Below are 19,547 nucleotides of genomic sequence, written 5' to 3' on the forward strand. Positions count from 1 at the left end.
GACCCACCCACATTTCTTTTGCTTCTGACGCTTATGGCAATAGTAAATATGCAATCTCCAGTTAGACTTTCAAAAGTCTGTTGTCTGGCCAACCCTTCCACCCCAACCACCTCCTTACTTGGACATTTGAGTTATTGATATCCTTCACCGCCTTTAAGAGTTCATAAATGACACTACAGGGCTTGAACTAACTATAGAACTATAGAACAAAGGGGCTTCCCAGTACTTTACAAATTGACGCCAATGTGTCTTGACCATGTGTCCCTATATGTGACGACTTGGGAGAGAGAACGAGTTGCCCAAACAACTACCTAAAAGAGGCTACAATGTTTTACACAGCTAGCTATTTGGGTGAACATTTTTATAGGTTTATCATTGCATCCATGCATCCATTTCATTTTTCATTACATGAAAGCCATTTAATGAGAAAATAATCATTTAAATGCAGGTTTAACAGACAATGCAGCTGTGTTTTTTCTCTCATGAAGCGTTACACAACTGATGGAGTACTCTATTAGAGTTACAACATTAGGAACAGAGGATGCATGCAGGTTCATTACAAGTATCATTAACAATAGACAGTAAAAAGAAAGTAACTTAATTTTTATATAAGCATTAAATCTGGTTCATGTTTTTGAGGAGAAAGTGCTTTTGTATCTGGTTTGTTAAGCGCTGTCTTTTGAACAGACATCAGGGGACTAATCTATAGATACCCTACAATGAAATTAAGTTGGATGTGTTTAAAACATTTAAAGCATTTGAGCTGTTTCATTTAGGAATTTTTCATAGCAGCAATTTACAAATAATTTCCGATTAAGATGACATTTGTCAAAAAAGTACATTTTGCGTTATACAATGAAAAACCTGAGATGTAATTATATGTGAGAAATGCAAAAAAGTTTATAGGACTTGATGCAAGCGCATAATCTAGTTCAGATTAAATGCTTAACATTATAAACATTATCAACATTTAACTTGAGAGTACACACTGTCCTCAGCAAACTCTCTCCTCTTTCTTCCTCTTGTGTTTTTCTCTGAGAAATTCAGCGCAGCATATTTCAGTTGGTCGTCAGTTTCAGTCTGTGCAAAAATAAAATTATCGTTATATATATATATATATGTTACATATATACACGCACGCACACGCACGCACGCACACACACACACACACACACACACACACACACACTCATATAGGGTTAGGGGTAGGGTTAGGGTGTTTATCTAGCCCAGAGTGAATGCAGCCTGCAGCCGTCTACCAGGAGATTTTAGAGCACTTTATGCTTCCACCTGCTGACAAGCTTAATAGAGATGCTGATTTCCTTTTCCAGCAGGAATTGGTACCTGCCCACAGTGCCAAAACGACTACTAACTGGTTTGCTGACCATGGTATAACAGTGATTGGCCAGCCAACTTGCCTGACCTGAACCCCCTAGAGAATCTATGTGGTATTCTCAAGAGGAAAATGAGAGACACCAGACCCAACAGTAACCTGGGCTGATTGCCTCCTTGCCACGCTGCATTGATGCAGAAATCCGTAGCCCAAACGGAGCCCTGACCATGTACTCGGTGCATAACAACATTTCTGTATTATAAATGATTTATTCTAAAATTCCATTTCCATGAGGTCTGAAATATTTCACTTTAGTGTGTAATAAATCTAGAATACATGAAAGTTTCACTTTTTAAATTAAATTATAGAAAAACAATTCCATCACATTTATTTTTTTGAGATGCACCTGATTATACTTACACAAATACATGGTTCAAAGTATTTAACGGAATTATAATAAAATTAATTTAGTATTATCACTTACAGTGTCATGTGCTGGTTGGCATGAGTTGTCATGTTGTGCTTCTGAAACAGCACTTTCCATTCCTAAAGATGAACATGATAATAAATATTGGTAGAGAAATGCACTTAATATGACTTTTCAGTAAGAGTACACTGGTATAAACTACAAATTCAAAGAGTGGAAATTAATCAATTATTCAGATAAAATGTAGAGGCGGAGTTTAATGAGGTACACAAAAGAACAACAAACACTAAGGAGACTGTTTTTCTTTAGAATGTATACTATTATTAATCAGCTCATTAATTATATTCAAAAAGTCTGATCATTTTACTCTGGAACGTGTATTGTAAAGATTTATCCGATCTTGTACATAAAATGCATAAACACATTTAATCTTACATGTCAAGGTGACAAGAGAATTTTCATTTTTGCAATTATTTTTCTTGTTCCCAGCACTCACCTTCATATTGTTTGTGTACTTTTCGTTTGCAGATGAGGACAACATTTCCAGCAACAGAAATGACCAAGCAGACAATTAATATCGCCATTGCAATGAATATTGAATGTGGTGTTTGCACTAGAAAACCAACAAAGACACTTATCAATCATACTGTTATAACATATTTTGAGAATTACTTCCATCATTGAACACCAAGTCATACCATTTTCCACTTTAGTTCCATCTCCGAATAATATCTCTCCACATGTGGCCACAGCACAGTAGTAAGTCCCAGCATCAGAGGAGCTGACGTTCTTAGAGAAGTGATAAATGCAGCTTTTCTGAGAGTCAGATCTCTTGTCACATTTATCATGTCCATTTCCATCAGTGTAGATGATGTCTGGATGAGAATGATCTGATCCGGCTCTGAACCAGTACACACTGTGATCTCCTGGACACGTCTTATTGTCAGAGTCAGAGAGGACTGAACACTGGAGAGTCATCGAGTCTCCTGGACGGTCTGGATCAGATACTGTCGGCCCTTGAATGACCGTATAGTTTGATGTCCTCTGAGTGTTTCCTGTGTGATACCAAACTGTTAAAAATGTAATATGCTTAATGACAGTTTAACACTTTGTAAAAGTAGATCACACTATTACCTTTTACTAACAGATATGTTCCACTCCATTCAGGAACAGTCCAATCTGTTATTGCACAGTGATACATTCCCTCATCCTCTTGAATTATCCTCAGAATGGTCAGATAGCTAGAATTCTTATCAGTGTTTACCGTAAATTTTGATTCAGAAAATTCAGTTGTATACTGAGGGTTTTTTTTCCACACTGTCATAATTAATTTCAGAGTATCCCCAGCACGCTGCTTGTACCACTTGTGCACTATATTGCTCAACTCTTCAACAGGAAAAACACAAGTGAAGGTCGCAGATTCACCAACTTGAACGGTGGTCACTGGAACCAACGTATCTGAATAAAATTAAAACATGCAATATATAAAATAACAGTGTACATGTAAATGTTATGATGCAAGAAGATGCAGTGGGCATGTACATTCTTAATAATAAAATAGCACTTACATCCTTGATGAAGAAGAAGCAGCGTAACCCATAACAGGATCATCTTGCCAATGTCTCTAGTTAAGAAACTTGAAGGTATTTCAGTGAGTGAAGGAGGTGGGATGGTCGTGACACATCAGACCATTAGATGCATCTCATTGGTTTTCACAGAATATGCAAAGAGCACTTCCTGCCACATTGTTGTCATCCTGGTCTTTGTGCATATTACCTCTCTTTCATCCTTCATAGCCAATGTTGAGATTGTTTGGACAAAGAAAAAAAGCACCCCCCAACACCAATCCACAACCTGGAGGAGTGTATATATATATATGAGTGTATTTGTATAATATTCTTACATTAAATAAAAAATAATAATTTCATAGTATAGGCTACTGTTATATACAGTATATAGTTTAGCACTAGCAAAGACCAAATATTAATTCCATTTACAGCAGATTCAGTTTTGTGGGTTGTTTTCATTCATGAAATCCTTGTGCAAGAAAAACAGTCTGCCTTGGTCTCTAATTTATTAATGCTAAGTACCAACTTGCCAATAATCATATGCGAGTAAAGTACTCTGAAGAGCTCTGCATCATCTTTCCTGGACCAGCAGAGTGAGGATATGCTGTTGAGCAAATGTGTTGATAATGTGTTGATCACTAAAACGATAAAATCATTCCCTAACCAGAATGCCTGGATGAATGGAGAGGTGAGATCCAGAGACAAAAAAGCTGCTTTCGGTTGAGTGATAAAGAAGCTTATAGCACCACCAGAGCGAGAGTGAAAGCTGGCATCAAGGAGGAAAATCTGAGACATCAGCAGAGACTGGAGAGAGAACACCAACAACACCAAAGATATGTGGCAGGCCATCAAAAACATCACAGGCTACAAAAGCAGGTGCTCCCCCATTATGTGCGAGGCCACATTACCAGATGAACTCTTTTTCTTTCTTTCTTTTTAAAAACCTGTCCTGCCCGGCAGCCTGGTATAGAGTAAGAGGAACTGGATACCATATTGTGCCAGACAGATTTTACTTTAGCAACAGAGTGTTAATATACTCCTTTGTCTGTTTTGTTATTTATTCAAATTTATTTGTCACCGGGCCGGACAGGGGACAGACAAAAGTTTGTCTGGGCAGTGTGAACTGATCATTCTAAAGACTGAAACCACCTTCTGTGGTTTTATAAAGCGGTTACCACGTCTGGCTAAAAGAAAGTAGGCTAACAGACACAAATACAAAAAGTAGTTCCACCAGGCTGCCGGTGGGCTATGATGGTTGCTAAGCAACATACATTAAAAGGCTAGATTTATTAGAACTATTTAGGCTATTTATATTTATTCGCACGTTGCCGTTTATTGTGCAGCCACTAAAATACTGTCTAGGGTCAGTAAATAGACTTTGGTAACTTAGATGATAATATGCTTGGTGCCGGCCAGCAGTGCGTAAATAATAACACTTTAATATTAGGCCTATACCTACCATAAAGAGCGGAACTGCGTCTCTTCTTTGTCTTTGATGGCTATTTCATGTGTAAGAGAGAGGAAAATGTTGAATCACGTAATAAGCAATATTTTTTCTCTGTCTCTCTCTCATTATTTATTTATCTCCAAATCTATATCATATCGCTTTTTAATACCAGGTGTAAATGGGGCGTGAGACCCCCACAAAGATCAGATTATAACTCCAACCCATTTGTCACGCAGTGATACTGATCTGTGCAAAGGAATTTGACGTCATAGCCATTGTATACGCACTTTATACTACTATGAACCAATAAGATCACTTGATTTGAGATACCCATTTTATATGAGTAGTTATCTCACAATGCACACACAACGCCATTATGTCAAGCTCTTTTTTTCCATAAAAAAAAAAAAAGATTTTAAAAACACTGCAACCACGAAATAAAAACATCCAGTACATGCAATAAAATACAGGCCTAAAACCATGGTCTCATTTGATGTGACTGCCTTGTTCACATGCATCCCCACCATGGAGGCAGTAGAAACCGTAAGGACACAACTGCTAAAAGACAACACCCAGAGCAACAGAACTAGCCTCAGTCTGGACCAGATCTGTAAACTACTAGACCTCTGCCTAAACACCACCTATTTCCAGTGCAATGGAGGATTCTACAGACAGAAGTATTGCTGTGCCAAAGGCTCACTAGCAGCCCTGGGGCCGTATTACAGAAACTTCCTCAGATCCTATCCTAACTTTAGGAGAACTGTTGAGCTGTCCTAACTTTTAGGCTACCAGGTAGTGTTTGCTAACTCGTTTAATCCACATGGCTGCTCTTTAATTGCTTTTACAAAATCAACAAAATGTCAACAAGCGGAACTTACTTGATTCTACCGATGTTTCTGATGACAAAACCCTCGTTAGTAGAAAGGCTGTAAGCGATGTAATGCCAGATAATGTCTCATTCTATAACATAATGTAAAGGCTTTTTGTAACAAAAGGATCCTAATGCAAGTCTTTGATAAGAGGAGATTGTTAAATTCAAGAAATACATGAAAAACATGATGACGTTAGCCCGCAGCCTTTATTATGATTATTAGCATATTTTTCTTACGTTTCATCTGCTCTTTGGACACTACAGTTGCTTGTGTCTTCATATCACTGCAAATGGACTATACTTTCTTTTTGAGCGCTCTGTTGGGTGCCAGATATGCAGCGGAGACTGTGTCTGCTATTGTAGCCCACTCTCTCTCTTTAATCTCCCCAGTGAAGCATTATGTGTATTTGGATTTCTCGACGCAGGTTACCAACACCTCTAAGTCATCTGACTTGAAGTTCAATGATATTTGTTGTTTCTGCTCCATTTTATGGGTATGTTTCATTAAAAAAAAACTACAAAAAAACAGCGATTAAAAGCAGTTTAGCTCAGCGAGATGAGAAAAGTGGCATCGGTTGCTAGGTAACAGACATAAGTTGATAACCGATGTTGGAGTATTTAGGATTTCCTAACCTGAGATAAGATAGGATTTGTAGTGAACGGTGTGGATTTGTGCATTTTACATTGAATAAATTTGGAGCTACCCTAAATTCCTTTCTCCTCCCCAGAGAAGAAGGGGAGGGGTCAAAGTTGCTTTCTCTAAGTGCTAGCCCGACCATAAAACTGGCACCTTTTTGATTCCGAAGCTGATAACGCGGGGCCTGACTGTTGAACTGACAAAGAGATATGAACCAGCCATTGGCATCTCTCTGAACAGCCTATCAAAACTGGCCCCCCCCACACGTTTCCGTGGCAACTGACCTTATTCTTTGTTTTATTACCACATCAAAAAGGAAAACCCCTGTCTCACCCAAGTGTGACATGGTCCAGACACTGAACTTTGGATGACAAAGGACTGCAGTCTCCAAAGACTCAAAGCATTTAATTAAATCTTTAGTTACCTGATTACGTTTGCCTCTATTTGAGTAGTTATGTTAACTGTTGTTGCTATCTGTTGTTGATATTAGTGCTGAAAAGAAGTTACTTGTGCAGTGTTTTTATTTTCAGCAAGACACTCCTTCATCTGATGTAATCAAGGCTTGTTCATAATACTTTCCTACAAAATTTCTTTAGAAATGATGACAAAGAAATGTTTTACTATACTCTTAATCGCCAGCTTGAATTTAAGGATGAATCAACAAATTCCCCGGTTCCTAAGGAGAGACGATCTTTGATTTAATCCAAGCTTTCCTCTGTAACCTGAGCTCCCCCAAGTGGACGAAATAAGTATTACATGCCCTCGTCGGAAATGCCATTAAATGTATAAATATCCTGACCAATAATGTGACAATTGTTTCCTGTTACCAAATGCCTAGAACAGTACAACCGTTCAACCATTGAGGTTCAATTGTGTAAAATATTTGATTATAATACGTGCAAATAGATTTCTTTTCTTTTAGACATTAAGTTTAGAAAGGCAGTCCCATGGGAAACCTGAGACACCCCCTGGGGAACCACGCCCCAGGCAACAAAAGAGCGACACGCGACCTCGCTTCGCTCTCTTCTCTTCGCTCTCTTCTCTTCGCTGTTGGCTCTTCCACCCTGCTCGGCCCTCTGGACGCTTCGGCACGTGTGGCGTGCCTCGCCAGGCAACGCCCAGACTTGGCCAGCGAAACAAACAGGCCCTTTTGTTCGCCTGAAGCTACACACCTGAAGTGCCGCGACATCGATCTGCCTTCAGTTTGTTTTATTTTCTTTATTTCTTTTGTTTGTTAAAGTTATCAGTCCGTTAAGTTACACTGGACTAATTCAGGAACGACCAAGTTCCATTTTAAGCCTTTTTCGTCGAGCCAACTTCACCGAGGTCAGACCAAGCCACGTGGTCTCGCCAGCTACAACGAAGGAAACCTGCAAACAGCCGAATTGCCAGACGGAGGAGGCGTTTTCAATCAGACACGGAGAACCCCGGAGAATCCCTAGCAAAAAGCCCGGAATGGCAGCTAGCGTGGGACCAGCAACAGGCCAAAAGCAGGCTGTCGACAAGCAGTAAGACTAAACACACGTCCTGTGATCACATGTCCATTTTAACTCCTAAATTATGACATTAGTTTACTTTCATTAGTTCTTCTATGCCGTATGAGTCAAATGCTTCCCACAATCGAACCTCCAGGCTCATTGTTTAGCAAATGTTTATGTTCCCTGTATCCAACCATCTTTTTATCACCTTAGTTAGAGAATAAATTCATGTAATATAATCAAGAGCTGTGTGTGTTGCCTATTTCTAGTTCCTGCCAAGAGAATTGACCCTTTAGATATGAGACTGACTGACTGATTTAAGATAATTGAGCGATTATTAACTAATGATCACTAGTAATAATTGTATAATTATTCAAAACTACCTAGAGGTCCGGAGACTCTAGGATTATAACAACTCCGGTGGTGCCCTAAAACGAGGAATTAAATAAAATGATTTTATGAATCTTAAAAATTCATAATTGGGTATCAATTCTTAGAAATTTATTAAAATGCATAACTAATAAATTTAGGTCTGCTACAGATTCCTAAAGTAAGATAGGATTTGCTTCTGTAGTACCAAATTGAGAAAAATCCTATCTTAGACTCTTGCTATCTTAACTTAAGACTTGAGAGGAACTTTCTGTAATACAGCCCCTGAACTCCAACATACTAACACATGGGTCAAAATTAAAACCCAGGAAGTGCCAAAAATAAGCCTTAAAACTATTAAATTTAAATTTACAGAGTGTTCAATTTCATTTACGAAGGTCTTAAATTTTTTCTAGTCCTTTCGTAGGATTAAATTAATGCTGTAACTGTTAAGTTTTCACTGGAGAATTCAGAGGCGAACACGAGATGTAAAACACACAATCTGGTTTATTAAACACAGTGTAGGAGAGGGAATGAATGATTTGGGAGAGCGAGGTTTTCCAGGCAGAGTGGGGCTAGATAATGGCGTTCTTAGTTCTGTATGGGGCGGCGTGGCTTGGCAGGCAGACAAACAGGACTTTAAACAGAGTTCACAAACACAACACTCAAAAATTCAGAGAGGCAAAGGTTTGGCCGGAGCAATTGTACCACAGGAGGTAAACTGACAAACTGGCAAAGAGCGGGAGCTGAACCAGGGTATTTGACTGCAGGTGGTGATTACTGGATGAGCCGCAGGTGTGAGACTCTGCCGGTGGAGAGGAGCCAGGATTGGACACATACACACACACACACAGCACAGACAAACGAGACAGACATGAACAGCAGGGGAGGGAGGCACAGGGAGAACACTAGGAAATAGGAGGAGGTGAGGCCTCATCATAACAGTAACGTCATAAATAAATACTTTGTGTGTGTGCTTATAATTTACTCCGTTTAGTGTGACTTGGATGTTATGCGCAGTACAGGTAACGTTCCTGTGTTTCACTTTATGCTCTGGACTGTGGTGTGCTCGCGGTGCACAAGCTCTGGTGTAGCTCCCCTCCAGCTTAAATCACGAACACAAGGCGTTCCTTTGGTTACAGGCATTTATTCCGACATTCACATCGTCAAGCACGCTGTGAGAACTGGACAAAATAAAATACACAAATCATAAAATGAGTCAAATAAAATACAAAGCATTCTCATAGAGAATAATCACAGATAATTAGCTTACTTCAGATGATGCTATCACATTATTATCACGTGAAACTCTGCTAATATATTAGCTGTAGTTAGCCTATCCACCAATATAAACACAACGTAAAACTATACAAAGAAGCCTGCATACCTCGTTGGCCGCATTAACTCAAGGGGAGTAAAAAGGAACTGTCCAGCTTGATCTTCTTACTTAATAAAATCACTACACATCTCTAAACAGCAACGGAGCTACAGCCATCATCCTCCGTCGGATCGGTCAGGCGTTCTCTCTCTAATGCTAATAGAGTGCCACTAATAATGACCCGACCCCAATGTGACAAAACAATATTAGTTCCGCTATAATATGCGTTACATGTTTCTTAATTATATTCAACTTACCAAATAAAAATGTGTTTTTTAAACAGAAATTATTCTTACATTAATTGACATTATGAACTGAACTTAAACTGTACAACCAGATGATGACAGCTACACTCTGGCATTCAAGCTCTGGGGCTTATCAATCAGTTGTCAGGAAAGACAACAAAACGTCTCTGACGTGCTACTAACAAGCTAACGCTAGCTCGTTGCCTGAGAATGGGCAAGTGTCTGAAATTCAAAAAGTTAGAGACATAGGCAAGTTGGCAGACGAGGTTGAGGGCCGTGGCGCTGAGGTTAGCGCAACAAGCAGACCGGAGTGTGAGACAGTCACACCTAGGGTTGCTACCCGTCCCATATTTCCCAGTTATCTTAAACGCATCATCCCGTGCAAATCATTCCACCCAAATTCTGTGAAGACTCGTCCTATTCTACCTCTGATTGGGTAATACTCGCTGCCATCGTTGGTTTGATTGGTTTGTTTAATACCATCAGGTTCAAGGCCAATCAGAGTCAGAGGAGGGCAGGCCTTTTGGCAGAGAGTTGATACAACGAGACTATGGTGGAGGCAGCTCCAAAGACCACCCCGTGTCCACCTCTGAAACGAAAGCGGATGCAGAAGTACCAACGAGAGTGGGAGGAAACAAATACTTGGCTGGAAAGTGTCAGCGGCAATGAGTATAAAGCCAACTGCACAATTAGTCAGAGTGTTCTCTGTGCCGCACGGCTTGTCAGACGTGTGACAGCATGCCTCGGGAGGGCAACAGTCCCGCAATGCTAGAGCTCAGAGAAATCAAAGCACCGTCTCACAGTTCTTCATACCTCAAGCATCTTCCGTAGCAGATAGTGTAATGATCACCTCAATAACGTTCTGATTGATTACGTTTTCATATGCTGCCTATGCCCATTTGTTAAGAAATGATGTTAATTCAGTTCAATTCAATTCAATTTTATTTATATAGCGCCAAATCACAACAACAGTTATCTTTGAGCGCTTTTCTTAAAAGAACAGGTATATATATATATATAGATATTTACAGAAACCCAACAGTTCCCACCAAGAGCAAGCACTAGGCGACAGAAGCAAAGAAATACTTCCTTTTAAGAAGCAAAAACCTCGAGCAGAACCATGGCTCATGGTGGGCTGCCATCTGCCTCGACCGGTTGGGGGTGAGAGAGAGACAGAGAGGAACAGAGAGAAAGAGGGAGGGAGGTAGCCTACACAATATCCACACAGAGGTACAGACAGTTAAGGTAATGTTGCTATAGCCTGAATGAATAATGGTACAGATATTTACAGTAGTGTAAATGATAATAATCGTAATGTTAATGTTTATAATTACAATAATAACAATAGGACTAGTAACAATAATTGTAACAGAGGGTGTCGAGTAGGAACATGGTGGCAGCTGGTGACTCACAACCAGATCCAGACTCCACAGCTCCAGAGCCAGAAACACCTGCAGGAAGTGATAGGAGGAGAGAGGAGAGGGACGAGAAAGCACAAGACTATGGGAAAGGAAAGAAGTCGAGTTAGTAACAAGCATTAATGGGATGAGGTTGCATACAGAGGGAGAGAAAGAAGAGGAGAGAGGAGCTCAGTGCATCATGGGAAGTCCCCCAGCAGTCTAGGCCTATAGCAGTATAACTAAGGGATGGTTCAGGACTCACCTGAGCCAGCCCTAACTATAAGCTTTATCAAAGAGGAAAGTCTATTTTTAAATGTGGAGATGGTGTCTGCCTACTGAACCACAGGAGAGGAGCGTGATAACTGAACGCTCTGGCTCCCATTCTACTTTTGACTCTAGGAACCACAAGTAACCCTGCATTCTGGGAGCGCAGTGCTCTGGTGGGGTAATAAGGTACTATTTCTACGATTTTTTTAAGATAAGATGGTGACCATTAAGAGCTTTGTAGGTAAGAAGAATGATTTTAAATTCTATTCTGGATTTTACTCGATGCCAATGCAGAGAAGCTAAAACAGGAGAAATGTGATCTCTTTTCCTGGTTCCTGTGAGAACACGTGCTGCAGCATTTTGAATCAGCTGAAGAGTCTTAATGGACTTTTTTGAGCTACCTGATAATAAGGAATTGCAGTAATCCAGCCTAGAAGTAACAAATGCATGGACTAGTTTTTCTGCATCATTTTTAGACAGAATATTCCTGATTTTTGCAATATTACATAGGTGAAAAAAGGGCAGTCCTTGAAATTTGCTTAATGTGAGACTTAAACGACATGATCTGATCAAAGATGATAACCCCAAGATTCCTCACAGTGGTGCTGGAGGCCAGGGCGATGCCATCAAGGGAAACTATATCTGTAGATAATGCATCATGGAGGTGCTTGGGCCCTAGAACAATAACTTCAGTTTTATCTGAGTTTAACATTAGAAAATTACAGGTCATCCAGGTTTTAACATCCTGAAGGCACATTTGAAGTTTAGCTAACTGATGAGTTTCATCTGGCTTGATGTAACTGAGTATCATCTGCATAAAAATTGAAGTTTCCTGATAATATTGCCTAAAGGACGCATATATAAAGTGAAGAGGATTGGTCCGAGCACAGATCCTTGAGGAACTCCATGACTAACTTTGGTGTGCATGGAGGACTCATCATTAACATGTACAAACTGAAATTGATCTGATAAATAGGACTTAAACCAGCTTAGAGCAGTTCCTTTAATGCCAATGAAATGTTCCTGTCTCTGCAATAGGATCTGATGGTCAATGGTATCAAATGCAGCACTAAGATCTAATAAAACCAGTACAGAGACAAGTCCTTTGTCTGATGCAATAAGGAGGTGTTAGTAATTTTCACCAGTGCTGTCTCTGTGCTATGATGAGCTCTAAATCCTGACTGAAAATCCTCAAATAAACTATTGCTCTGTAGAAAGTCACACAGCTGTTTAGCATCTGCTTTCTCCAGGATCTTAGAGAGAAATGGAAGGTTAGATATAGGTCTATAGTTGGCTAAAACATCCGGATCAAGTTTGGGCTTTTTCAGAAGAGGTTTAATTACAGCTACTTTAAAGTACTGTGGTACATAGCCTGTTGTTCAAGATAGATTGATCATGTCTAATATAGAAGTGCTGACTAAGGCGTAAAACTTCTTTAAGCAGCCTAGTTGGGATGGGTCTAAGAGGCAGGTTTATGGTTTAGATGAAGAAATTATTTGGTAAAGATTAAGGGAAGCAAAACAGTCTAACCATATATCTGGATTTACAGCTGTTTCTAAGGTTCCTGAGTTTAGAGATACGTCGGTGCCAGTTGAGGCAGGTCTTGGTGAATTTTGTTTCTAATAGTTAGAATTTTATCGTTAAAGAAGCTCATGAAGTCGTAACTACTGAGAGCTACGGGAATACTCTCTGTCAGCCTGGCTACAGTGCTGAAAAGAAACCTGGGGTTGTTCCTATTTTCCTCTATTAATGACGAGTAGTACGCTGCCCTAGCATTACAGAGGGCCTTCCTATAAGTTTTAAGACTATCTTGCCAAATTAAACGAGAATTTTCCAGTTTACCAATTCCCTTCAAGTTTCTGCGATATTTGCTTTAATTTGTTTCAGTATTATACCATGGAGCTAACCGTCTTTGTTTTATTATTTTCTTTTTTAGAGAGGCTACAGAGTCGAGTGTCATTCGCAGCGAGCCTGCAGCACTATCAACAAGATGATCGACTTGGGAGGTACTGAAATTAGCATAGGAGTCCTCCATACATCTTGTATAGAAATTTTTGCCCAATGGCGTGTAGTTCACCAATACAAACTCAAAAGTTATCAAACAGTGGTCAGATGAAGAGGGATTTTGTGGGAACACTATTAAATGTTCAATTTCAAAAACCATATACCAGAACAAGGTCGAGGGTGTGGTTAAAACAGTGAGTCAGTTCATGAACACTCTGAGAGAAGCCAATGAAATCTAACAGAGAGATAAACGCAGTACTAAAGCTGTCATTCTCAACATCCACATGAATATTAAAATCCCCTACAATAATGACTTTGTCCATTTTAAGGACTAAAGTTGACAAAAACAGATAAGAATTCAGAGTACGGACCAGGTGGTCGGTACACTGTTACAAAAAGAATTAGTTGCAGTGATTTCCAACTTGGGTGTGAAAGACTGAGAACAAGGCTTTCAAATGAGTTATAGTTTAGTTTAGGTTTAGAGCTGATTAGTACGCTAGAGTTAAAGATAGCTGAAACTCCACCTCCTCGGCCTGTGCCTCGAGGAATGTGAGTATTAATATGACTGGGAGGGGTGGATTAATTTAGGCTAACATATTCTCCATCACTCAGCCAGGTTTCAGTAAGACAAAAATAGATCAATATCATAATCTGATGTTAGTTAATTTACTAGTACACCTTTAGAAGAGAGAGATCTGATGTTTGATGAGTCCACATGTAATTTTCAAATTCGTTTGCACTATTGCTCTTGAGGTTTTAATTTTTATGAGGTTTTTATGCACAGCTCCTCTTCTGTTTACCTTTGATTTAAATAATTTCGATGGTCGGGCGACAGACACCATCACTATAGGGTTTTCACTAAGTTACTCCTGAAATGGAGGAGCAGAGAAGTGTGTTAGACTGCGACTCTGCGTAGGGCTTTGGGTGGGTAACTGCTGAAATAGAAGGGCAGAGAAGTGTGTTAGACTGCGACTCTGTCTCCTGGTCTCAACTCTGGATTGTCATAGATTTGGTCCACTAATAAACTTGGCCAGATTTCTAGAAATGATAGCTGCTCCTTCCGAAGTGGGATGGATGCCGTCTCTCCGGATCAGACCAGGTCTTCCCCAGAAAGTCAATGTTACAATGTAAATAAATGATATCCCTACGTTATGGTACGATTTGTTTATTACGGTGAGGTACACAGTCAGACACATGCATTAATTTAATAAGAAATAAGAGAGATATATTCATTACATATTTAATAAAAATGTGCATGTGTGAAGAAAATAACTGATATGCTTAACAAATCTAGAGAATTTCATCCTTTAATACTATAGAATTAACTATAGGTCTGAATAAATAAACAAATGCATAAATAGATTTCTTACCAATAATAAAAATAGTGTAATAATTAAATTTAGAAATGTTTGTAGATTATATATATATAGGTATATATATTCACACTGATTTCAATAGCAGATAGGTTATTATAAATTCCATTGGTACTGATCTTATTACTTTCCTGAAAAAATGTTTTGAGGTTATGATATACCACCATTGGCATGCCATCGGGTCTGTGGTCATTGTGGCCCCGGGGTCTGTGGCCCCCTCTGCAGCAGGCGTCCCTTATTTTTCTGCATTAAAGGTGGCAATCCTAGTCACACCATGGTGAGTCCTAATGGAACAGCGGAGCTGGAAGACCCGCTGCAGGTTACTGGTCAGTGAATGTTTCAACAGCAACGGAAAGCCAGTTGTGTGTGTGTGAGTGTATGAGACAAGGACGTGTCTGTGTGTCGGCGTTGCGCGGCTGTTGTAAGGTAACGTTATGTGAATGGAAACATCCAACATGCTAACGCAAATTAAACTGACTTCAACCCGATACATCGATCACGGGAACAAGGAAAAAACGGAGCCCAACTTCTTATCCCCGCTGCTTTCAAGCCAGTACTATATACCGTAAAACTCTGAATAATAGCCCAGGCTTTTATTTGCTAAAATCACTGAATTGACCCTGCCTTCATTTGGGACAGGCATCCATATGGAACAGGCCTTTAATTCTTTTTGCACAAAACTAAAACTACTATGAAACAGTTCATTTATTTCAAACAGAATAATACTTATGTAAAAATGATTAAATATATCAAATACACGTCATTCATTTAATCTAGCTCCGACAGATGGCTTATGCGCTTTTATTTTGAAGGCCGCAACCTCACGACAACAACACGGTGCAGGATAAGAGAAGTTAGCAAACAGAGAGCGATGGGCTTCACATGGCAGGATTCACAACTTGGATTATTTTTTATGAAAAGCTGTTTTGATTCTTTTGATGAGTGGACCCTTACAGACTAAAGGAATATAAATAATCAAGGAACGCACACATTCGGACTTAACGAGCGCTTTAAAGTTAACATGAGTCAGCACTTCCCCCCCCCTTTTCCTCTCTTGTAGCCATGCAGGTTACACCGGTAAATCTAGAAGAATTAGACTTTGGGTCTTGTTGTTTCCGTTAAATGAACTTAACAGTGGTATTGTGGAGAATCTAACCGGTCTAACAATGTGCAGCAAGTCCATACTGACATATTGATCATACCTTTAAACATTAATAGCTTATTTGTATTAAGGATCTAAGCAGCTTAGAAGCAGGTAAAGCGGCGTCCCCGCAGGGTTTAAGAGGTTTTATACATCCAAAGAACTTCCATAAAAACCAGACCAGGCGTTTAATTAAGGCAGGCATTTATTTGTTAAAATGTGTCCCCACACCAGGCCAGTAAAGGAAGCAGGCGGCTGTTTGGGACTCGGCTGTTAATTGAAGTTTTACGGTAATACTATATTTCAAGCAGCCTTTAAAATGCAAACACAGAATAGAATGAATAATCAATGAAGCATTTGGCATATTATATTACATTACATTACCTTATCTAGCCAAGGTGTAACTAATTGCAAAAACTCATACCACACAATTTGTTGGTATTTTTTATTTCACCCCTTAAGAGTTCTTAGTGCACAAATATTATTCATTTCATAGGTGTCATTTACACTGTGGATACTGGGGACATGTCTTCATCACTTTTTTAAAAGCATTTGTTAAATGTGTTTTGAAAATGGCTTGCAACAAGAAATGTTTAAAAAAACAAATTTTTCAGAACATTTTAATAGATGCTTTCAAAAAGTGATGGGGACAAGTTCAGCCATTCAAAATGTGGTGGGGACATGTCCAGTGTAAATGACACCTATGTTTAAGGTTAGGAAAAGGTCATGGTTTGGGTTAAAATAAGTATGTATGTCAGTTAACATGTAAGTTAACTAACGTTACTTGCCAAACTTACGCAATTCACATTACTTGCCTAACTTAAATAAAAATATTTAATGTTTTCTGACTTTTTGTTTCACACGGGACACAAACACTGCTCTCCTGGTTCAAAGTCCAGGTTCTGGCCTCTCATCCACCCCAACCACCTCCTTACTCAGTCTAAAATATTATATCCCTTCCTTTACCCTCAAAAACTGACGCTGCAGGGCTTACCCCACTGCGTCGAACTATGCCGCTATAGGGATCCCCAGAGCGTTACAAACTGACGAAGATGGGTCTTGACCAAGCATCCATATGTGACCGGTCTGGGAGTGAGAAAGGGTTGGCAATAAATGATTGTTTAGCTTTTTGGGTTGTCATTTTTTATAGCTTTATCGTTGCATCTATGCATCAATTTCACTTGACATGAAAGTGATTTAAACTGGAAACAATCATTTAAATGCAGGTTTAACAGACAATGTAGCTTTATTTTTTTTCATGAAACTTTACACGTCTGATGGAGGACTCTTTTAGAGATATTAAGAACAGAGTGTGGGTTCATAAAAAGTATTACCATTTCTTAAATTGTACAAATATTCATTCATTAATATTCATTTGTTCCAAATATTAAAACCACAATACAATTATTTCAAGATAAGCATTGTCTAGCATTATCTTGAACAGACATCAGGGGACTAATCTATAGATACTCTACAATTAAATTAAGTTGAATTTGATAAACACATGGAAAGCATTTAAGCTGTTTAATTTAAGAATTTTCCATAGTATAATTCCTGATTTAGACAATAAGCATTTGTTAAAATAGTACATTTTGCAATTTACGATTAAAAACCTGAGATGTAATTATATGTAAGAAATGCAACAATGCAAGTATTTTATAGGGTTTGGTTAGTTGTGATAATAACAAATGAGCAATTGAGCTAAGATTAAAGAAAAAAGAACTAATGTAAACACAAAATGAAACATTATGTAAAGTTCAGATTAAATGCTTAAAATTATAAACAGATAAACAATATCAACATTTAATTTGAGAGTACACACTGTCCTCAGCAATGTCTCTCTTCTTTCTTCCTCTTGTTTTTTTCTCAGAGAAATTCAGTGCAGCATAGTTAATTGGTTGTCAGCTTCAGTCTGTGCAGAAAATAAAATTATTATCATTATATATTTATGTTACATATGCGTATACACACACACACACACACACACACACACACACACAGGTGCATCTAAAATCATGGAAAAGTTCATTTCTTTCTGTAATTTCATTCAAAAAGGGAACCTTTCATATGTTCTAGACTCATTATACATAGTGAAAGTGAAGTGAAATATTTCAAGCCTTTTTTTGTTTTATCATGATAGATTATGGTTTACAGCTCATGTAAAGTGTCTCAAAATATTAATGCAACCTGAGAAGAATCTAAATTAGCTCAAAACATCTGCAAAGGTTTCCTGAGTTTTTAATCTCTGTCTGGTTCACTATACACAACCACAATCATGGGGAAGACTTCTGACTTGACAGTTTTCCAAAATATATCAGCATCAGAGTCTGGAGGATGAGTGTACAGGCACAGAATCCAAGTTGCTTGAAGTCCAGTGTGAAGTTTCCAGTCAGCAATGGTTTGGGGTGCCATATCATCTGCTGGTGTTGGTCCACTGTGTTTTATCAAGCCCAGAGTGAATGTGGCCATCTACAAGGAGATTTTAGAAAACTTCATGCTTCCACCTGCTGACAAGCTTTATAGAGATGCTGATTTCCTTTTCCAGCAGGACTTGGCACCTGCCCACAGTGCCAAAACGGTAACTAGTTGGCTGACCATGGTATTACTGTGCTTGATTGGCCAGCCAACGTGCCTGACCTGAACCCCCTAGAGAATCTATGTGGTATTCTCATAAGGAAAATGAGAGACACCAGACCCAACAGTGCAGATGAGCTGAAGGCCGCTAACAAAGCAACTGGGCCGCAGAAATCAATGCAAACGGAGCCCTGACCACTTACTACATACTTTTCAGAAGGTCAACATTCTGTATTATAAAAATGTTTTATTTTATTTATTTATCAAATTTATTTTTTAACCTGTCCTGCCCGACAGCCTGGTGTGAGTATGAGGAGCTGGATACCATATTGTACCAGACAGATTTTACTTTAACAAGAGAGTATTAATATACTCCTTTGTCTGTGTTGTTGTTGTTTATTCAAATTTATTGTCACCGGGTCAGACAGGTTACAGACATGGGGATGGGGAATAGAAATACCACATAAACAGACAGCACAGAGAGAAGGCAACACCTGCGAGAGAACAGGGAGGGGGGCTTGGGGCAGAGAAAAACAAACAACAAACAAAAAACAAACAAAAACAAAGAGACAACCAGCCGAACAGCAGCAATAAACAGATGACATAGGAAGAGAATTGAGAGAGAAATGAAAACAAGAAAAAACATACAACACAGCACCACCGTGAGAGCTGAAATAATAACAATTAATTTAAATAAGTAATTGAATGAAAAACATCAAGAATAATTCTACCAGAGAGAGTTGTTGTGTGTGTGTCTATATGTGAGACTGTATGTGTCTGAGTGCGTGTGGGTGAGAGTGTCTGTATGTGTATGTGTGTGTATATGTTTGTGTACATAAGCCTGTTACAGAATGTAGTTCATAGTGAGAGTGGGATGCCACAACCGCCCTACACCGACTCCAGCGACAGGCAGTGGGGCCCCCAGTAGCCAATAGGGGTGGGAGAGAACTTAACTCTCAGACGAATTGTGACGCAAAAGCAGAAGACCAACAAATGCCAAAGACATTGACCATCCAAATGCCAGTTGACAACGCA

General features: G+C 39.1%; 1 protein-coding gene across 1 annotated transcript; it reads right to left on the reverse strand.

Annotated features, from left to right (window-relative positions):
* LOC119889098 (signal-regulatory protein beta-2-like) lies at positions 1-3,371 on the reverse strand. The gene is made up of 6 exons (XM_038699959.1): positions 3,329-3,371; positions 2,895-3,218; positions 2,459-2,815; positions 2,257-2,373; positions 1,818-1,879; positions 1-1,080 (listed from the first exon to the last, which is right to left on the reverse strand). The coding sequence occupies exons 1-6, from the start codon at positions 3,369-3,371 to the stop codon at positions 964-966; spliced, it is 1,020 nt and encodes a 339-aa protein (XP_038555887.1). The 3' UTR covers positions 1-963.
* Between the last annotated feature and the right edge of the window lie 16,176 nt (positions 3,372-19,547).

Source organism: Micropterus salmoides, unplaced genomic scaffold (assembly GCF_014851395.1).
Source record: "Micropterus salmoides isolate LMB-PRFRI ecotype aquatic unplaced genomic scaffold, ASM1485139v1 Ms_hic_scaffold_5, whole genome shotgun sequence".
Classification (NCBI taxonomy): Eukaryota; Metazoa; Chordata; class Actinopteri; order Centrarchiformes; family Centrarchidae; genus Micropterus; species Micropterus salmoides.

Coding starts and splice junctions, on each gene's coding strand:
- LOC119889098 (XM_038699959.1), bottom strand. CDS start 3,371: ATGATCCTGTTATGGGTTACGCTGCTTCTTCTTCATCAAGGAT. Junction 2,816..2,894: donor AACATATCTGTTAGTAAAAG/GTAATAGTGTGA, acceptor GGTATCACACAG/GAAACACTCAGAGGACATCA. Junction 1,880..2,256: donor AGTACACAAACAATATGAAG/GTGAGTGCTGGG, acceptor GTTCATCTTTAG/GAATGGAAAGTGCTGTTTCA.